At 40.0% G+C, this 21,391-nt stretch overlaps 1 protein-coding gene across 2 annotated transcripts in view; it reads left to right on the top strand.

Moving 5' to 3' along the window:
* The window catches only part of LOC146390035 (protein NLRC3-like), a 30,724-nt gene that overhangs the window by 2,839 nt on the left and 6,494 nt on the right, over nucleotides 1–21,391 (top strand). For both annotated transcript variants that reach the window (XM_084923100.1, XM_084923101.1), the window contains exons 2-12: nucleotides 3,257–3,337; nucleotides 6,851–6,988; nucleotides 7,073–7,171; nucleotides 7,274–7,381; nucleotides 7,496–7,642; nucleotides 15,375–15,453; nucleotides 15,616–15,835; nucleotides 15,970–17,737; nucleotides 18,468–18,641; nucleotides 19,876–20,049; nucleotides 20,747–20,920. In XM_084923100.1, the coding sequence (XP_084779226.1) occupies nucleotides 6,900–6,988; nucleotides 7,073–7,171; nucleotides 7,274–7,381; nucleotides 7,496–7,642; nucleotides 15,375–15,453; nucleotides 15,616–15,835; nucleotides 15,970–17,737; nucleotides 18,468–18,641; nucleotides 19,876–20,049; nucleotides 20,747–20,920 (3,032 nt within the window). In that variant the 5' untranslated portion in view covers nucleotides 3,257–3,337; nucleotides 6,851–6,899. The remainder of the gene's footprint in view (nucleotides 1–3,256; nucleotides 3,338–6,850; nucleotides 6,989–7,072; nucleotides 7,172–7,273; nucleotides 7,382–7,495; nucleotides 7,643–15,374; nucleotides 15,454–15,615; nucleotides 15,836–15,969; nucleotides 17,738–18,467; nucleotides 18,642–19,875; nucleotides 20,050–20,746; nucleotides 20,921–21,391) is intronic.

Genomic DNA, 21,391 nt, shown 5'->3' with positions numbered 1-21,391 from the left:
TGTAGAACTTTACTTCTCAATGCACTCTGGGTAGTGACGTCACACGGTTGCACCACATCAAGTTCACAGTTAGCAGCAGCTTCTGTTCAACCTTTCCAGTTTGAACCACAGCAATCCGAGAGAGAGAATGAAAATAGTCAACCAGTACTTAGTTTAGATGAAGACGAAAGCAATCCGTCACACGAGGACGCGAGAGTGAGGGAAAACTACTGGTGTCCATGCGGTTACTGCTTGCCAGTGGCGTGCCAGATTATGTCTCCCCGACAGAATTTGTTCACCCTGCACTGGGACCTTGGTACAACATCGGATGGGATCATTTAAATAAACCAATGACATTTTGACTGATCATTATTTGTATCCTTCTGTAACTGTACAGAACTGTACTGAGATAAAACCTCCAAAATTTCAGGAGCAATACGTCTTTGGACAGGGGGAACAAATTGTGGTAGAATCACCCTGATATTATTTGTATCCCACTGTAACTTTACTGTATAAAGAGTTAACATCTCCAAAATTTCTGGAGTAGTTAGTAATTATAAGAAGTGTTTATGAACTAAAAATCACGAACGTGGGATACTGTTAGTCCATGATTTCAAAAGGCCAGTGTATGCTCCTGACGCAGGGGAAACAAATTCTATTAGGGATACCTAGTTTGGCACGTCGGCTTCAAAGTTTTGGTGCACTGGTGTTGCATGGAGAATCTGTAAAAATAACGATATCGTAATTTCACTGTATAATAAAAATTAGAATTCTATTAATGTTTTTATCTTGCGGTTATGCAATACCATGGATAGCTGCTGCCATAAAACTGAGCTCTTTACAACAAACACTCTCAGTCGCCGCTGCCATTGGCAAGCAGTAGCCACATAGACACCAGTAGTTTTCCCTCACTCTCGCATCCTGGTGTGACGGATTGTTTTCATCTTCATCTAAACTAAGTACTGGTTGACTGTTTTCATTCTCTCTCCCGGATTGTTCTTGTTCAAACTGGAAAGGTTGAACAGAAACCATTTCCAGTGCCGAGCAGCATCTGCTGGGTTCATTTCGTGTCAAGTCGTTCACCGGGGTTCACCAGTGTGCTATTATTTCAGGATCCAGATGCTGACAGAGGAGTGCAGTTTGAACAAAAAGCGATCCTTTATTTGCATGATTTCAGGAGTTAAACATAAAACACTAAGCAAACTAAGAAACACTGTGAAACAAACACTATGAAATTCTATGACAATGACTATGACTTTGACTAAGACTAAGACTACGGTGGAAACAACAGAAGACCTGACAATGACATTCAGAAAACAGAGGACTTAAATACACCAGAGGTAATCGGGTGAAGTGGAAACACAAGGGGAAACAGCTGACACACATGAACCCAATGACAGGACAGGGGAAGTGAAACTAATTACAATGAACAGAGAACACAAGACTCTTTCAAAATAAAACAGGAAACATGGAGGAAAAAGTACAACAATCAGTGAAATAAAACTAAAATGCACACAACACTGGGTCGCAGACCCAGTACCATGACAGGTGCTCCAGCACAGTATAGGTGACAGCGCTGATACCTTTTCACAATTTCACCAGTGTTAATAAACTGTTGGCTTAATGTTCTTGATGTGTTAAAAAAGTTTTACATTTTTTTTAAAAAAAACAGCTGCCATGTCTCTCTGCTTGCTCAGGAGTCACAAACAAACAAAGAGCCCCACACCCGAACAATAAAATCTTCTTGTTATGTGGGATAAACCAGATACTTAGGTGATTGGTCAAAACAGTTTAGGGTGGCTCATGTTTATTCTGTAACTTTCTGGGCTTCTCCTATTTGGAGATGATCCTTCTGCTGGCAATGCTCCCATTACCATGACAACCATCTCTTGTCCTTCAGTGTAGGGTTAAAATGGGGGTATAGTGCATAGTATGAATGAGGCCACATTGCTGTGAAGGGCCTTAGTTTTTTGTGTGTTAATATCAGAGTACTACTTCCAAAACTTCTCTAAAACACACTTTGTGCAGTAAACAATAAAACACAAATATGTGATTCCAATTATTGGAGATTATGTATTGGAATTTCAGGAGTGGAACCACGCCTCCAAACACGCTCCTTCCGGTTTTCATCTATATAGGTTCCCCCAGGTCTACAAGCTGTTCATTCTCATTTACATGCTCCACCCTCCCTTCCTCCTTCCATGTTTTCAATTCTTTAACTTCTTCACTTCTATTTAGTGCATGGGGATAGGCCAGGCCCGCGAGCCATCGCCAGTCCCCTTCGAGGCCTTCCGCAAACCACAGCTCAGTTCATGTCCAAGCACTCACCATTAGCTACTAAAACTCAGTCAATCCTAAAATGACGATGTGGGCCCACCTAGTGTTTTATGTGTTTTATTTATTTATTTTGCTGTTTTCTGTTATTCTATTGTTTTAACTTATTTTCTGTACAGCACTTTGTTCCTGTGCTTGGTATTTTAAAGTGCTTTATAAATAAAATTGGATTGGATTGATTGGATTAGTGAATGACATATTAGCCGTACAGATAAACATAAATAGAAAAACAACATAAACTGTTGTCAGGTGAGAGTAGCAGATAATAAGGATTGAATATAATGCTGAATAATTAAATGCGGCTAATCTGTGACGTACCTCCCAGCAGCATCACATCATTTCTTTACTTTGAAATTTAACAGTAGTTAGCTTAGCTAGCAGAGCAGCTAGCAGTTAAAGTGTGAACTGTATAAGCAGTCAGCTTGGTCCTAGTGGTTAACTGGATTTTATGTTGATTGGTCTAGATTTGTTTACATATCCCAGTCTCTGTGTTCCAGATGTTGCAGATTCATTAATTTCTGTGAGACTCTGACATAATTTGATCAGAGGAAAGACTTTACAGATAAACAACAACAGCAGCCGTCTAGCTTGACTTGAACATGTGTGTTTGCTGTGATTTAAATCACAAGCTGACATCTTCCTTCTGAAAGTACCGAGCAGCTAAATGGATGTTTGAGTTTACCTGCCTATATGGTGTTAACCTGTTCACCTGTTTAACACCTGCCTGCTCAGTTACATGGTCTCAAACAGAGAAACAAAGAACAGGTTTATTTGTGAGATGGCTGTCGTGGAGTTACCAGTTTATTTCTGAATGACTGAAACACTTTTATTCTCAGTCAGCTCATTTATTGAGTTAAAGAGATAAACCCACACAACACTGACAGACTGTGTGTGTTCTCCATAACACCTTATTCATCCATTCGCTTCCGCTTATCCTTTCCAGGGTCGCGGGGGGCGCTCGAGCCTATCCCAGCTGTCATACGGCGAGAGACACACTGGTACAGCACATGGGAGTGAAATTCATGTGAGTGAACTCTGTGTCAAATTCTGAGGTTCAGTAAAGATTCAAGTTGCATTTATTTATATGTCCTATCACCTTAAATTTTCACTCAAAGACAAGTATCTTTGACAGTGTATATATAGATTTATTATATATAAGAGACAAATATTGTTCTTTCAATATGTTGGTATTACTAAATTTGGCTCAATGCTTACATATATGTGTAAAAAGAAAATGTACGAGCTGTGATAACTGTTTCTGATAGAATGAAGAGTAGACTGATATATTAAATATTCCTTTATTGGGTGAGAAAATCAGACCATGTCATAACTGCTTCAAGTCATACAGAATAGATATCAGAGCCTTAAACAGGCTGACTTCTGCTAAATGGGTCAAACTGGGCAGAAAGTATACAAACACATAACATCCTTATAGAATATGATGTAACACTATAGATCAACTTACCTTAGAATATATAAAGCATATCAACAATTACAGCAATATGATGCAACAAACACAGCAGTGCTACTAATCCAAAATACTCAAAGCTTCATAGAACTGAAACAAACATTTATTTTTAGGTCTATTCTGCTGCTGATACATACTTTAGGTTTCTGAATATTAAACTTGTTGCTGCCTTTCATAGTGTTTAACTTGAAGGCCCTGAGTACTTTCTCCCACACTGAAAACACTGGAATGATAAAATTATTCGAACATTACCTAATAAGACTTATTCAGGACAGACAGTTAATTATTTTAAACTTTCCTATCAGTCCTTCACAAACAGGGAACAGTCTGTCTATTCTCTCCATCTGTCAGCTGCTGCTGGCTCTTCCTCCTCCTCTTCCTCACACACTGCTGAGTTTGTCCTGGTGGATCATCAGGGGTGCAAAGCCTCACAGATGATGTGCAGCAGTGGGTCCCTCAGTCTGTCCTCACACTTGCAGTTGTCACACATGGAAATCAAATGTGTGATAAGCTGCAGGATTCAAACACAAGTGTAACTTATAAATACATGTTCATACTTTTATTCCACAATCAGAGAGAAAGAAACAGAGAGAGAGTGCAGGACAGACAGACAGGTGACAGTCTCAGGTGTACACACTGCTACAAAACAGCACAAGAGAAGGAGGATTTAGTGTTTGTGTTATTACTAAACAAAAAGAGTTCCCAGATGGTACAGTGGACACATGTGTGACTGCTGTGATTAAAGCATCTTTCTTTCAGCTTAACGAGTGAACCGTCAACTCGTTCAAACACACGTTAAAGTCCGTTTGGCTCGACACCACCGAACAGAGGCAGCAATATAACATAGCTAACATTAACAGTGCAGTGAATCCTGCTTGTGCCGTGATATTCAGGACTGCTAACCGAGCAGCATCACTGACTTTCAGCCTGTTGTGTTTGTGGATATATGACTGACTTTAATTATCCATAAAATCATCAGATTCTCGGTAAGATTAAGGTCGACTATTGTATTATTATATTTTAAAGGCTTTAAAACCAAGTAAACGCTGAAAGTACAAACATCGCTAATGGCACATAACTTTGCCGACATGTGGCCAACAGTAATGTTTTAATGTTCCTCATTATTAAACATTTGCACATAAATAAGTGACATAATATTCAGTACTTACTTTTAACAGTTTACTCTTCGGCCGCCCCGCTTCTGTCGTCTGCAGCAAAATTATCCACACCGACTGCCACGCTATGAATTGTGGGATATGTTGGGCCATGAAGTCTACACCGCCACAGCCTTAAAATTCAGGGAAATGAAGGACGCATTTGAGGGCCGCATTTCGAGCAGCCTTTGAATTGGGACAGCCTTCGTTGCGCCACTGTGATGTAATCGGCCTCAAAATGCGGCCTTTAAGGCTGCAGACCCTGAATTGGGATACAGCCCATGTTTGCCGGTATACTCAAAGCTCAGGTGATCTGCTTGATGGTGTCAGACGGAAAAAGCCAACTTGTAAATTTATGTCACAGAGACTCAAAGGTTTTAGTCCAGCCAGAGGGCTGCTTTACTATTTTAATTAATGTAAAAATAAATTTAATCCAAAAAAATTTGGTTATTGAAGGATAATACTGACAGTTATGCACATATACATGTTAACCGGAGAGAGCTTTTTTTTCTGTGAGGTCTTTAATCTGGTTAAATCATGTAACATAATCAGTTTCGGGAAGGTTACTTTTAAAATGTATTCCACTACAGATTACAGAATACATGCTCCAAAATGTATTTTGTAACGTATTCCATTACGTTACTCAATGAGAGTAACATATTCTGAATACTTTGGATTACTTAATATATTATCAAGCTTTTTACAACTACATGAATGTACTATTGGTGTGATTTATTGCTATTACGGAAGGTCACCTGCCATACCAACACCAACTATATTTTTAAATCTTAATATAAAATGACTAACAGTAGGGTGAACATTAGATAAGGCTGCACTTTTTGCAGTGATCTCGTATAGAAAACTATCCCGCGCATATATAAAACAGGTCTGCGGCTCCGAACCGTAGTAAAGGGACCTCTGACTAATACGTCGGGTTCCGTGTCTGGCTCCGTGTCGGGCTCGTAGTCGAGGAAAACACAAACAAAGTGTACAGTCAAGTTTTAATATCTTACTTACAACTGGGCTTATCAGGTACTCTTTTTGACTGCAGTGGTTATTATTATATTTACATGCTTCCAGCTCCCGTTTCTGGTCGGTGACAACTTGTAGTTTTCCCTTTTCTCCCTCCCTGGCACTCACAGACACATAAGGGGTATATGCATCCATTCTCCCTGCAGCATGGACTAAACTGCCCATGAGGCTACATTCTTTAGAGCGATGCCTGTAACACTCTGCCTATTACCTTCATATTAAATAATTTTTCTAAATATTTCTTCACATCATAATGTATTATGCAAGTAGAGGTGACATGGACCACGAGATTAAGACATACAGGCATTAGAGCCTCTTAATGCGTGTTTTGTTTGGGTTTCCACAGGCATGAAATTACCAAAAATAGAAAGAGCATAGCCTAATACATAAAACAGGAAAAGACCACTGTGTAATCCATTTATTTCAACGAAGTAACTGTATTCTGAACACCACCTTTTAAAATGTTAACTGTAACAGAATACAGTTCATATTTTGTATTTTAAATACGTAACACCGGTAAATGTATTCCATTACTCCCCAACACTGACCATAATCTACTCTGAGAAACAGACAAATCTGTAGATGCAACATCTGGAACACATTACAGGATCTAACAAGTTTACATTAAAACCAGTTAACCTGGAAAACTGGGCAGTGTTGCTGAAATAAGGCTGCTCGCTGCCATTTCTACAGCCATGTTTGTTCTGCTGCTTTGTAGGACTACAGTAATGGAGGGATTTGTAGGCTGAACTGGGCTCTGTGACACTTTTTGTGGTAAACTGATGAAAGCTGTGTCTCAGATGGATGTTAGTCCAACACATCAGACATAACCTCTGCAGCTCTCAGTTGATTTGCACATGAATGATTTGTGTTTCCTCTGCAGGTGAAGTTAGAAAGTGTGTGTGAGCTCATGTGGATGTGAGTTCAGCAGCATGGATCAGTGTGAGGACAGAGAGGAGGGAGTCCCTCCCTCTAAAACCACTCTGTGTGGGAAACATGAGAGCCAGGCCAAAGCTCAGAGGTGAGATGACCATCCCTAACTCTCCATGACTCTTCTCCATGTCACAGCTCAGCACTCACATCACTGCTCCATCATTGTTCACAGGAACCAACCTGGACCTCCACCCAGCTCTGTATCCTTAAAGAGCAACCGGGTGAAGGATTTCTTTCATAACTCAGGGGGGGCAAGGACATCTGAGAGAAGGTAGGTTCTTGTCAATATTAGAATGTCTAAAATTATATCTGCTTTTTATATACAGTGAGGCACATTGTATATTATACATGTTTAATGTTCACTTATTTTTAGGATCCCCCAGAGACTCAAACCTGAACCAAGCTGTGTGTCATTAAAGAGTGCCTGGTCTAAAGATGACCCCATTAATTTTACAATCCAGTCTCTGTCTGCTGCAGAGAGGTGAGCTGTTAGCAAAATGAACTCTCTGATGTCAGTTTGGGGTCTGACTTAAATGATGGTGATGCTTCATTAATTGTTTTTATGTTTCATGGTTTCTAATATGTATCTCCATAGGAGACAAATGGCTCAAAGGACATACAGGAAAAAACAAGGAACTAAACATAAACATGAACCTGAACCCAGCTGTGTGTCCTTAAAGAGTGACTGGTCTAAAGATGACCCCATTAATTTTAAAACCCAGTGTCTGTCTGCTGCAGAGAGGTGAGCTGTTAGTAACATGAACTCTTTGATTAACTGCTTGATGTTGTTAGAAATCCACTTCAGCAAACAGGAAGTGATGCTCATGCTCATGTTTTCTTCCATCAGTCACGTTGTGCTGTATGTTGGAGGAAGTTAGAGGAGGTAACACTAACTTTGCTGCACAGATTTCACTTTTACTCATAAAACTCAGAGCATAAAAAATGACTCAAATACTGCCCCCAAAGTTTGATTCTGTCTGTCTGGACGTAGCGTTTTCAGTGGGAGAAACATTTCGTCGCTCATCCAATTAACTTCTTCAGTCTCAGCTGACTGCAGGTTTCCTCAATCTTATAAACAGTACATTTGCAAAAATTGTGCAAATGTACTGTTTGCATCAAGAGACTTCAACACTGATTATTATTTTTAACTTCTAAAAACAAAAGTCACTTTCATGAAAATCCATCAAATAAAAATCTAACTCTATTCTGCTAAAATGTAGAAAAGAAAGTTCACTCTCTAACTTTGTGCCTTTTGGAAATCACTTCATCTTCCGCTCATTGAACTGTTGACAGAAAAGAAATAAAGCTTTCCCATGCAAATGTGTGCCAAGAAATTTAAAAATTAAAGCAAAAGGAATTCGAATATTTTCTAAATCAGCACCTGACCATGAGTTTGCATGTACCTATTACAGCTGCACCATACAGCTTGACATTCCCTGGCTTAGTCTTTTAAAGTAAAACTACATTAAACACAAACAGACAACAGAAAGGCAGAAGGTGAAGAGATTGTCCCTTGAGCTGGATCATTATCTGTTCTTGGAAGTACTTTGGATTTAGGATAAGTGGTGTTAACCATAAAGAAATCAAATGGGACATGAATTATTTGCCTGCAAAGCAAAGAAACATGACTAACTTATTGAATCACCTAAAGACACATCACAAACTATAGGATAATTAATAAATAGGGGCCAAGAAATGACAAGCGAATCAACTGAAACACAAATACAGCTCTCATACACACACTGAAATCGCCAATGCGTTTCATTCCATCTGGCCAAAAACTAAACACAGAAAGTAAAAAAGAGTTCAGAAAAAAAAAAAATTCTATTCATCACAGATATTAATCAAACTTTACGGTCAGTTTAACCATTCAGACATTTTAGCTCTGTAAAATGTAATGTAAATCAAACTATTCCCACCAATCATCCCTTTATTGATTTCAGTCTAATCAAATAAATATAAATAAATAAAGATGAATAACTTAAGAAAATAAATACTCAAGAGGCAGCATTGTTGCATAGCGGTTAGCACTGTTCTGTGCTAAAGTTCACCATCTGGCCTTTCTGTGTGGAGTTTGCATGTTCATCCAGTGTTTGCATTGGTTCTGGCAAGGTAATTTAGTTAATCATTAATTAGTCAATAATTTTTAATTCAGTCCAGTTGTTGCTGGTCATTTTCTGAGAAATTTTTCAGCTAGTTTATTTGTTAAGCTGCATTACACTGTGCTATGAATCATTGCACCATAAAAAGGCTCAGGTAAAAATCAATAGTGTGTATGGAGGAGGTCCAGGGGAGGTACAACAGTCCACCTATCTGTCAAAAATGGCTGAGGTGTTCTGGTTTGGGGCTGCATTTCAGCCAGTGGTGTCGGAGATCTTGTCAAATATGATGAATTATGGACACAGAGTTTGATCCACAATGCAATAGCACAAGGAAAAGCATCTGACTGACAACAGCTTCATTTTTCAATGATTCCAAACATACCTGGACATGCCTGGACGGAAAAAGTGTGCAGCAGAAGACATTAATAATAATAATAATAATAAACTTTATTTATAAAGCACACTAAAAAACCAAGGGTATACCAAGGTGCTTGACAAAAATAAAATAGGAAAAGGGAGATGGGAGGGAAAAGAGAAAGGACCTGGCACGTATCAATTATAAAAACCTTGACAATCATAAGATATAAAAGTAGTTCACAAGCATAACGGATAAAAATGTACAACGCACACCAAGTGTTAACTAGGTGGAAAGGCAAGATTAAACAAATAAGTCTTCAGCCGTGATTTAAACAGTGGCATAGAGTCAGACGTCCGGATAGCAACAGGAAGGTTGTTCCATAAGACCGGGGCAGCTACAGCAAATGCACGGTCACCACGAGACTTCAGCCGAGAACGAGGTTGCTCCAGAAGAATTTGGGTAGCAGATCTAAGTGCTCTGACAGGAGTGTGTAACCTGAGAAGCTCATTGAGGTAGCTCGGCGCCAAGTTATTAATGGTTTTGTAGGTGAAAAGTAATATTTTAAATTGAATACGGTATTTAATTGGAAGCCAGTGCAAGCCAGCAAGAACAGGAGTGATGGAAGAAAACTTCCTGCTACCTGTCAAAAGGCGTGCCGCTGCATTCTGGACAGTCTGCAATCTAACGAGAAGGGTGGAGGAAAGACCAATGTAAAGAGAGTTGCAGTAGTCCAACCTGGAAGTCACGAATGCGTGAATGAGTTTTTCCAGGTCAATGTGCGGAATATAGCGCTTAGCCTTAGAAATGAGGCACAGCTGATTAAAACTAGACCTCACAACAGCAGACACTTGCTTGTCAAATTTAAGCGAGCTATCCAGTAGTATGCCCAAATTACTGGCATAATCAGAAGGAGAGCTAGCAAAAGGCATCAGAGCAGCACACAGTTGGTCGCGGGGGATTTTACTATCAAACACCACAATCTCCGTTTTCTTTTCGTTCAGGACAAGAGAATTACTCTTGAACCAACCTTTAACCTCACGCATGCATTCACGAAAATAGTGAAAAGACATAGCAAGATCGTCAGTAATCTCAAAATAAATCTGTATATCATCAGCATAGCAATGAAAGGCAATATTATACTTCTCAAAAATTGCCCCAAGAGGGAGCAGATATAGCGAAAAGAGAATAGGGCCTAATACAGATCCTTGAGGCACACCACAGCGTATAGGTACCGAGGAAGATGAGAAGTTGCCCAAATTAACCGAAAAAGACCTGTCAGCAAGATAAGATTTAAACCAGTTGAGGGCAGTGCCTCTTATACCCACAGTATGCTCAAGTCTTAGTAGAAGAATGTTATGATCGACCATATCAAAAGCAGAGGAAAGGTCCAATAAGACCAGGACCACAGAGCGTCCAGAGTCAGTGCTTACAAATAGGTCATTGAGAACTCTAAGCAAGGCCGTTTCAGTGCTGTGCCGTGGCTTAAAGGCAGACTGAAATTTCTCTGCAATGTTGTTTGCGTCTAAGTACGCCTGAAGCTGAGAGAGAACTAGTCGCTCCAGGATCTTGGACAGAAACGGAAGCTTAGAGATCGGTCGATAGTTCAAAAGATCATAACAATCAAGATTCTTCTTTTTCAGAATAGGCTGGACTACAGCATGCTTAAAGGCCAGTGGGACAGATCCAGAGAGTAGAGAAAAATTCATTAAGAATAAAATGCTCGGTCCAATTACATCAAAGCAGCCCTTAACAATGCGTGATGGGAGAATATCAAACACAGCATTGGTGTTTTTCAGTTGATCAACCAGCTGCTTCAGAGTCGAAAGCGACACGGGCTCAAATTGATGAAAAGTTGAATTACACTCAGAGGAAAAGACAGGACAAGAGGCAGACGAAGAGGAAAGCTTAAGGGATGAAACCTTATCTAAAAAAAGAATTTGAAAACGCTCACAAAGAGCTTGTGAATACAGTAAAGGCATATCAGGACAGGGATTAACAACAGAATTAAAAATTTTAAATAGCATACGGGGGTTGTGACCATTAGCCACAATGACTTTGGAAAGAAAAGATGCCTTAGCCATTCTAGCAGCAGTTTGAAACTGTGAGCGGCTGGTCCATAACATATCATAAGAAACCTGAAGTTTATCTTTTTTCCACCTCCTCTCATCACGGTGACAGACACGTCGTAAGGCACGTGTAGTATCATTTAGCCAGCAATGAGAGTAGGTTCTAGGGCGCTTCATTTTGATGGGAGCAACAGAATCAAGAATAAAAGAACAAACAGATAACAGGATATTAGCACAACCATCAACCGAACAGAGAGAACAGTCATCAGGTACAGCCAAATCAGAGGTAGATGAGAATAATGATAGCAAAGTATCAGCATAACCATCAGATGAGCGAACTGAGCAGCAGTCAGGAATTATAGGCGCCAAATCTAAAAAAGACACAGCAAACTTTGACACAGCTTCAGAGCTGAGTATGCGTAGCGGACGAGAAAGAGCTCCAGGCTGCAGTCCAGCGGCAGATGAGCCAATATCAAAGGAAATTAGAAAATGATCTGAAATCCCAGCGTCATTTATATCCTTAATACAAATATCCAGGCCATACGTAAAGACCAAGTCCAAAATATGGCCTTTAACGTGGGTTGGTTCATTTACCCTTTGAAGGAGGTTAAAAGAGTCCATTAAAGCAAGAAAGTCTTTAGCAAGCAGGTCATCCTTACAACAGATGTGTATGTTAAAATCAACAAGAATAAGAACAGAATCATATTTAAAAAGAACGGAACCCAAGAAGTCGGCAAAGTCCGAGATAAAACACTTGTTATATTTGGGCGGTCGATAGACCAACACACACAAAGTGGTCGTGGAAGCAGTCATCTCCAATAACTGGACTTCAAAACTAGCAAAGTTAGGTGAGGAAAGTTGCCGAACATTATATACGTTTTTAAAAACCGAGGCTAAACCACCTCCCCTACCAGAAAGCCTCGGTGAACTAAAAAAGGCACAGTCCAAAGGAAGAAGTTCAGAGAAAGGAATGAGCTCACCAGGGCGAATCCAGGTTTCTGTAAGGAATAAAACATCAAGGCCACTAGTAGAGAATAAGTCATTTAAAACAAAGGTCTTATTTACCAGCGACCTGACATTAAGCAGTGCCATCCGTGGCCAGGGTACTAAGTCACCTCTAGAAGCACGAGGCAGAGTGCATAGATTGCTTCGACAAACTCCCCGTCGGCGCGATGTTATCCAAATCCGAGTAGGAAAGCGTGTCGCAGAGCGGGCAGATGCTTGGTGATCAGCCGGGTAAATCCAGCGACAAGTAAGCAGTTTAGTGTCCGGGCAATCCAGGGAGGAGGGAAAAAATGATGGCGTGTCCAGATTAACATGTACATGGTCCGTAATTCTGGCTCTGAGAAAGGCCCTGAGACGGACGCGACGGCCGCTCCGTCTTCCCCGCTTCCTGTAGCGTTTCTTGTGGAGACTAGGAAGCGGTAGGTAGGAGAAGCCGCAGGACGAATCCAGTTGTGGTAAGTTAGCGCTGCCCACACTCCAGCAGGGGTCGGCCCGAAACGAATGAAAAGAACGAAGATTTAAAAGTGTTTGCCTGTCATATGTAATCAGTCCACAACCACTAGATAAACATAAGACTAGAAAAATAAAGATAAAAAACACAGTGCCGAGGTCCATAAGGGAAGGTAAGGGAAAAAGGGAGGGGAAAAAGCGGCGAGACGGACGGCAAGCCAAGTACACCGGCGCCATCTTACTGAGCAGAAAGTTTATTTGTTTAGTCACGTATTTCCATTTATGTTTGCACCTACTTCCCATTTTCCATATATGTGGTTGTTTGTGCATGTCCATGGGTATATGAATCAATTGTGTTAAGATTTATTACTAATTAGTTATTACTACTTACTAATTGCTTTAATAATTTCTTGATTACTATTATTATTTGATTTTTTTAATTCTAATTGTTTTTTAATTCATTAGGTTATCCCAAGAAGGTATGCAACAAGTCTAGCTTATGACTTCCTTTCAGAACACATAAATATAGTTATGACTACCAATTAGAAAGGCTCCCTCCCCGGTGTCTGCAGACTGGTTTTTCATGGTGGTTATGCTCCAAGTTGGCCCCTGACCTCTGATAAGGTCAGAAGGGAACTCAGAGCTAGCTGATCGCAGTCTAAAAAAAATAAAGATGGTGTCTGTAAAGACGGACACCACACACTGTTATAGTGTTCGTGTTTATGTCCTGGTCCTGAGTCTGACGAGTCAGTGTTTTGTATTTCTTTATAATATTTTATGTTCGTGTTTGTTCTGGTTATTTCTTCTGTTAAGATTTGCCATTTGTTAGATTTCTGTTCTGTGCCTGCCCTGGTCATCAACAGTGCCTGTAACAGTCTTTACTCATAACCCCACACGTCTGCCGTCACAGCTGTGACAGTTTATGAGCTTTTATTGGAGTTTTTCACAGACAGTGACTCTCGCAACTGGGCTCAGCGCACACAGATCTCACTCCGGTCTCTGGCTTCTCTATAGGAAAGGAGATCCTTTTTTACCAGATGGTGACAGTGGCAGAGAAGAGGACATTAAAGAAACTACTGGACATTATGGACAATGCTGGGCATCCTCTGCACACGGTCATAAACAACCTGAGGAGTCTGTTCAGTGACAGGTTGCTTTTCCCAAAGTCAAGAACCAACAGACTTAAAAATTATTTTGTCCCACACGCCAGCAAACTGTTTAACCCTTTAAAACCGGTCGGAGTGGGCATGCTCTGCTTTGCGTAACTATTTTTAAATCTCTGTTGAACCGGAACCACGTAAGCTAGTGCAATAACTTTTTTGCATCTGAAACCAGAGGAGTTGTACTTACATCTTATGCCATTAGCTTGTCCTAGGTCACAGTGTCCTTCCAGATATAGCGTTGCAAAAACTGCATAAAAAGCACTTGCAGCAACAAAAATATAATATTCCAGAAACACGCTTTGCCGATCCGATCAGCTGTTCGCAACACTTCCTAGGTTGGAATAGACATCAGCGTAAACAATCGCATGTCCACCATTACCTGGCCGAAACCAGAAGTAACGTCATTTTCGCGAAAAATTTAGTTTTTTACCTTCAGGGCCTTATAAGCCTATACTGGTGTTTTTTAAAAGTCATGTAATAAATAAATAAAGATAAGCTTTGGCAGACTTGGTTCTATGGTAGGTCTTAAAGCGTTAACTCCTCATTGGAGGGGAGAGGGAGGAGAAACAGGGGGACAAAGGAGGGCGGGAACAACTGAACAGTAGTGCTTTCTTTAACTGTGCAATATTTGCTATTTATTTTTTTTTTATTTGACTGTGCAATAGACTCACTCAAATGTGCAATCCACTGGTATTCCTATTTATCTCTATTATATATTCTGTATTTATATATGTGTATATGTGTATATATGGTATATTTATGCTCATAGCCTTACTCTTATTCCCCTTTTTTTGGTATTCCAACTCTGTAACATGCAACTTCTGTCCGTGCTGTGTGGAAACTGAATTCCCCGGAGCCACCTGAGGGATTAATAAAGTTTAATCTAATATAATCTAAACACTCCCCTGAGCTGGAGAGGAAATCAGGCACAGCCATCTGTCCCCCTGGCCTATGGACCACCTTGAATTTAAACTACTGTAAAGCCAGATACCACTGGGTGATCCGGGCATTGGCATCTTAACCATGGCATCCCAAAGTTAACAAGTTGGCCAGACAGATTCCAGACAGGATGCACTCCAAGGGCACACTTATCAGCGTAGATGGCAGGCCAATAAAATCGGGCAAATTATTTGCTCCAGAGTCTTGCCAGTCTGCCATGGAGTTAAAGTGAGTCACCTGGAAAATAATTTCCTGTCATCTTTGCGGTCCCAACAACTGGGTGTCTTTCTCCTCTGTGCCAGTGTCACGACTAACTCAATATAACCAATCTTTTAATAATTTTGGATCTTTAATTCTGTGCTTGAACTAATTCTTCATTGTTCCTCCACAGAGTGGACCAGGAGAGCTCAGAGGTTCCCAGTGGTCAGTCTGTCCAGCAGCATCAAACACACCTGGACTCCATATTTATGGTCTGTATATGTACAACAACTACTTTTAAATCTATTCTGTTCACAGTCATCTCCATGCTGCTCATTGTAGACCAGTGGATTGTCAGTGTGTCCAACATGGATCTGATGTTTGGCTCTGTCATTTCAGTCTGATTGGGTCATTCTTAAAGTATTGTGTTCCAGCTCCTGGAGGACAACATCATCACTTTTGTGAAGAATGAGCTGAAGAAGATCCAAAAGTTTATGAGTTCAAATTACCCAGAAGATAGTCAGAGAGAGGTTGGGGAGCTATTGGAGAGTGAAGATGAAGAGCAGAGGAGCAGCAGAGAGGCATTTGAAAAGATCACAGTGTACTTCCTGAGGAGAATGAAGCAGGAGGAGCTGGCTGACCGTCTGTATTACAGTAAGAGGATGTCTATAAAAAAAATCCTATTGTCTTAAGAGATGGACCAACATGTAGCCAAATATCCATATTTTGGGGAGATGTTTGCGAAACATAATGTTCTGCATTCTTTTTTGCATAAAAATTTCATGCAGTTTGTCAACGCAAGCTTAAATCTGCACTGAAGAAGAAGTTCCAGTGTGTGTTTGAGGGGATTGCTAAAGCAGGAAACCCAACCCTTCTGAATCAGATCTACACAGAGCTCTACATCACAGAGGGAGGGACTGCAGAGGTCAATGATGAACATGAGGTCAGGCAGATTGAAGCATCATCCAGGAAACCACACAGACCAGAAAAAATAATCAGACAAGAAGACATCTTTAAACCTTTACCTGGAAGAGATCAACCAATCAGAACAATGCTGACAAAGGGAGTGGCTGGCATTGGGAAAACAGTCTTAACGCAGAAATACACCCTCGACTGGGCTGAAGACAAAGCCAACCAGGACATCCAGTTCATATTTCCATTCACTTTCAGAGAACTGAATGTACTGAAAGAGGAAAAGTTCAGCTTGGTGGAACTTGTTCATCACTTCTTTACTGGAACCAGAGAAGCAGGAATCTGCAGCTTTGAAGACTTCCAGGTTGTGCTCATCTTTGATGGTCTGGATGAGTGTCGACTTCCTCTGGATTTCCACAAAACTACAATCCTAACTGACCCTAGAAAGTCCACCTCAGTGTATGTCCTGGTGATAAACCTCATCAGGGGGTACCTGCTTCCCTCTGCTCACGTCTGGATAACAACACGACCTGCAGCAGCCAATCAAATTCCTCCTTGGTGTGTTGATATTGAGACAGAGATCAGAGGGTTCACTGACCCACAGAAGGAGGAGTATTTCAGGAAGAGATTCAGAGATGAGGAGCAGGCCAGCAAGATCATCTCCCACATCAAGACATCACGAAGCTTCCACATCATGTGCCACATCCCAGTCTTCTGCTGGATCACTGCAACAGTTCTGGAGGATGTGTTGAAAACCAGAGACGGAGGAGAGCTCCCCAAGACCCTGACTGAGATGTACATCCACTTCCTGGTGGTTCAGGCCAGTGAAGTGAAGAAGGTCAAGTATGATGGAGGAGCTAGGACAGATCCACACTGGAGTCCAGAGAGCAGGAGGATGATTGAGTCTCTGGGAAAACTGGCTTTTGATCAGCTGCAGAAAGGAAACCTGATCTTCTATGAATCAGAGCTGACAGAGTGTGGCATCGATATCAAAGCCGCCTCAGTGTACTCAGGAGTGTTCACACAGATCTTTAAAGAGGAGAGAGGACTGTACCAGGACAAGGTGTTCTGCTTCATCCATCTGAGTGTTCAGGAGTTTCTGGCTGCTCTTCATGTCCATCTGACCTTCATCAACTCTGGACTCAATCTGCTGCAAGAACAAGAAGCAATGTCCTGGTGGTTTAAACCATCTCTCCACCAGAGCGCTGTGGACAAGGCCTTACAGAGTCCAAATGGACACTTAGACTTGTTCCTCCGCTTTCTCCTGGGTCTTTCACTGCAGACCAATCAGACTCTCCTTCGAGGCCTGCTGATACAGACAGGAAAAAGTTCTCAGACCAATCAGGAAACAGTCCAGTACATCCAGAAGAAGCTCAATGAGAATCTTTCTGCAGAGAAAAGCATCAATCTACTCCACTGTCTAAATGAACTGAATGATCGTTCTCTAGTGGAGGAGATCCACCTGTCCCTGAGATCAGGAAAGCTCTCCACAGATAAGCTGTCTCCTGCTCAGTGGTCAGCTCTGGTCTTCATCTTACTGTCATCAGAAAAAGATCTGGCTGTGTTTGACCTGAAGAAATACTCTGCTTCAGAGGAGGCTCTTCTGAGGCTGCTGCCAGTGGTCAAAGCCTCCAGCAAAGCTCTGTAAGTAAATTGTGGTGATATCATCATGCTTAACCCTGGAGAACCCATGGGGTCAGAAAACCAATGGGGTCAGCTCTGACCCCATGGGTTCTCCAGGGTTAAAATGTTGATTCTACTTAACAAAAAAGCAGGAATGAAAAAAACAAACAAACTGTGTAGCAGGAAATCTGAATTCAGTATCCTTAGCTAAAAAAATATTTAAGAAACACACAAAAAAGTAATCTGAGAAATTAGCAATTTATAGTTTATAGCAGGTTTACAGTTTTTTTTCACAAGTTCTACATTAGAAGCCAGAGGAGATGAAGCAGTGAAGCTTTAATGCTTCAAAATAAAGTTATATTTCTGGGAAAGGATAAACTGAAGGGGAAAAGAGGTGAAATTACTTATTTCTGATGTAGAATGAAGGGCCTACAAACAAGGTCCAGAAAGGGATTATTTGAACTGTACGTGATCACAGACATTAGAATATGGAAAGTGACCAACAGTACTTTACGCCTGTGTCAGCAGGTACAGAGGTAGTACAACTAATTTTCTTCTTCACAGGTTTCCATTTACATTAAGAGGTATAATTATTTTTCCAAAGCAAATTCCACATTTAAATTCTGTTTAAAATGAATTTAATTGTAATTTGTTTATTTTAAATGAATACTATTGTAAACCAACATTTTTCTTTTGCCTGTCTTCCTTCAACACAGAAAGTGATTTCATGTGAGTGTAAATTATTTTTCAGACTGAGTGACTGTAACCTCTCAAAGAGAAGCTATGAATCTCTGTCCTCAGTTCTCAGCTCCAATTATTCTAGTCTCAGAGAGCTGGACCTGAGTAACAATGACCTGGATGGTTCAGGAGTTAATCATCTATCTTCAGGACTGAATACTACACACTGTACACTGGAAACTCTGAGGTAATCCCCCCCTCCCCGTTGGACAGCTGTGCTAAAGGTCTTTACAAAACGCATCAGAAGAGTACAAAGAATGTTTTACTGGGTAGTTACCATAAACAACACCTTTTTATAGCTACTCTGTTTTATATGGTCACTGTTTGAAAGACTGTTTCAAATCAAGCAGATTATGAGTGTAATATTCAACAGATAGTGATGTCCTGCTTTAATCTTTGTTGAGATTATGTTCCAAGTCATAAGGCAGAAATTATGTTTATAGTAACATAGTTTGTTTTCACAACCTTGACATCAGAAGATAGAGGAGGTGGAGCAGCATGGTTCCTGAAACTGGCCAATGAAAAATAAAGTAGTCTTTCTGAGGAAAGATAAACTGAAAGCGAAAGGAAGTAAGAAGACTTATTTCAGATGCAGAATTGGGGGACTACATACAGGGTTCAGAATGTAAAAAATAGGGTTAATTTGAAATGTATTTAATCAAAGCCATTAAAATTAGGAAAGTGACCCGTAGTACTTTATGCCTCTGCCAACAGGTATGGAGGTATAACCACTAACAGCTTCTCATAGGCTTCTAATTACATAAATGTACAATTGTTTTTACTATGCAAATTCCACATATTAATTCTTTTTTAACCCTTTGTGGTCCGTCGGAGCGGGCACGCTACCTTTCGGGTAACTATTTTTAAAGCCTGGTAGAATTACATCCAAGCTAGTGCAATTTTTTTTTTCATATGAATGAGTGACTGAGTACAACTCACATTCAGCTTCTCCTAGGTCACAGTTTCTTTCCGCATATGGCTTTACAAATATTGCATAAAAAGCATTTGCAGAAACAAAAACATAATATTCCAGAAACACGCTTTGCCAATCTGATCAGCTGTTTATAGCACTCCTGTGTTGAAATAAACATCAGCATGATCTATCTGATGTCCGCCATTACCTGCCCGAAACCGGAGGTGACATAGTTTTCACAGAAAATTATTTTTTTTCCTATAGGGCATTTACAAAGATATGCTGGTGTTTTTAAAATTGATGTTTGAGCTTGTGCCTTTCTGTATAAATTCTGGGATTCTTAGAACTCATATTCCACTGTTGGAAATAGTTTGTTTTGATGCACATTCTGTTGTTGTTATTTTTTTTAAAAAATTGCATTATATTATATTTAATATATTTATATATTATATTATATTATATGTGCAACATGCAAAGTGTTTTCATGAGAGTACAAATTGTTTTTTAGACTGAGTGGCTGTAACCTCTCAAAGAGAAGCTGTGAGGCTCTGTCTTCAGTTCTCAGCTCCCAGTCCTCTAGTCTGAGAGAGCTGGACTTGAAGAACAATGACCTGAAGGATCAAGGAGTAAAGCTTCTGTTCTCAGGTCTGACAAATCCACATTGTACACTGGAAACTCTGAGGTAATTTTTTTCCCTGTTGAGACAGCTGGGCCAAAAGTTGTTTGAAACTGCAGCAGAGTAGTAAGAAAGAATATTTTACTGGGATGTTGCCATAAACAACACCTTTTAATAGCCACTCTGTTTTATATGGCCACTGTTTGATAGACTATTCAAAACTAGATTTTGAGTGTAATATTTACCACACAGTGATGTCCTGCTGTCATGTTTTTTGAGATTATGTTTAAAGTGATCAGCAAGAAATTGTGTTTATAGTAGCTTTAAAGTTAATTTTCACAACCTCTACCTCACAAACTGGCCAATCAAAATAAAGCAATCTTTCCAAGGAAGGATAAACTGAAAGTGAAAGGAGGTAAAATGACTTATTTCAGTTGAAGAATAAAGGGACTACAAGAAAGGTCCAACATGTGATAAATAAGTATAAATTTGAAATTTATGAAAACACTGACACTAGAATTAGGAAAAGGATCAGCAGTATTTTATGCCCGTGCAGAGGTACCACTGACTCTAGCTCCTCACCTGTTTACCCTCACACACAAATATTATTTTTACCAAGCACATTCAATGTTTGAATTCTTTTTTTATAAAATACATTAATTATGATTTATTTAATTATTGTAATTGAATAATATTGCACACCAACATATTTTTTGTTGTCTTGGTTGAGCGTAGCATTTGATTTCATTTGATTGTTTTTCAGACTGAATTGCTGCAAACTCTCAGAAAGAAGTTGTGAAACTCTGTCCTCAGTTCTCAGCTACCAGTCCTCTCATCTGAGAGATCTGGACTTGAGTAACAATGACCTGAAGGATAGAGGAGTTAAGCTTTTGTCGGAAGAACTGAAGACTCCACATTGTACACTGGAAACTCTGAAGTGAGATTTTTTTTCTACTCTTTTTTTTCCCTGCTTTGGACAGCTGGGCTAAAAGTTGTCAGAAAGTTTAGCAGAGCAGTACACAGCCTGTTCTAATGGAAGGTCGCCATGAACAACACTGAATGGGGTTTTATATACTATATATGGTCAATTTAGGGTTTTTCTTTGTGCCTTTGGGCCAGGGAATGGGTCTCTACTGCTTTTGGTCACTGTACTGAGAGATGAGCATAAAAGTGAGGCTTAGCACTAAAAGCTGATTTACTGGTCAGTTTACCTTTCTAATTGCTTGGTGTTACACCCGGATATGGAGTAGAAATAGATCCATGGATGAATTATTTAATTAACAATTTTAGCTTAAAAAAAAGTTAACTGTATTTCTTTATTTGTTATTTCATTGTTGTTGATTTTTTTTCTTTCTTTCTTTTTTTTATAATTTAAATTGTGAATTTTCTAATCATAAATGTAATAAAC

This window comes from Perissodus microlepis, chromosome 3, assembly GCF_051167445.1.
Source record: "Perissodus microlepis isolate ML-2025 ecotype Zambia chromosome 3, ASM5116744v1, whole genome shotgun sequence".
NCBI lineage: Eukaryota > Metazoa > Chordata > Actinopteri > Cichliformes > Cichlidae > Perissodus > Perissodus microlepis.
The sequence above is the reverse complement of the archived record's forward strand: the minus strand, read 5'-3'. Positions and strand labels throughout refer to the sequence as shown.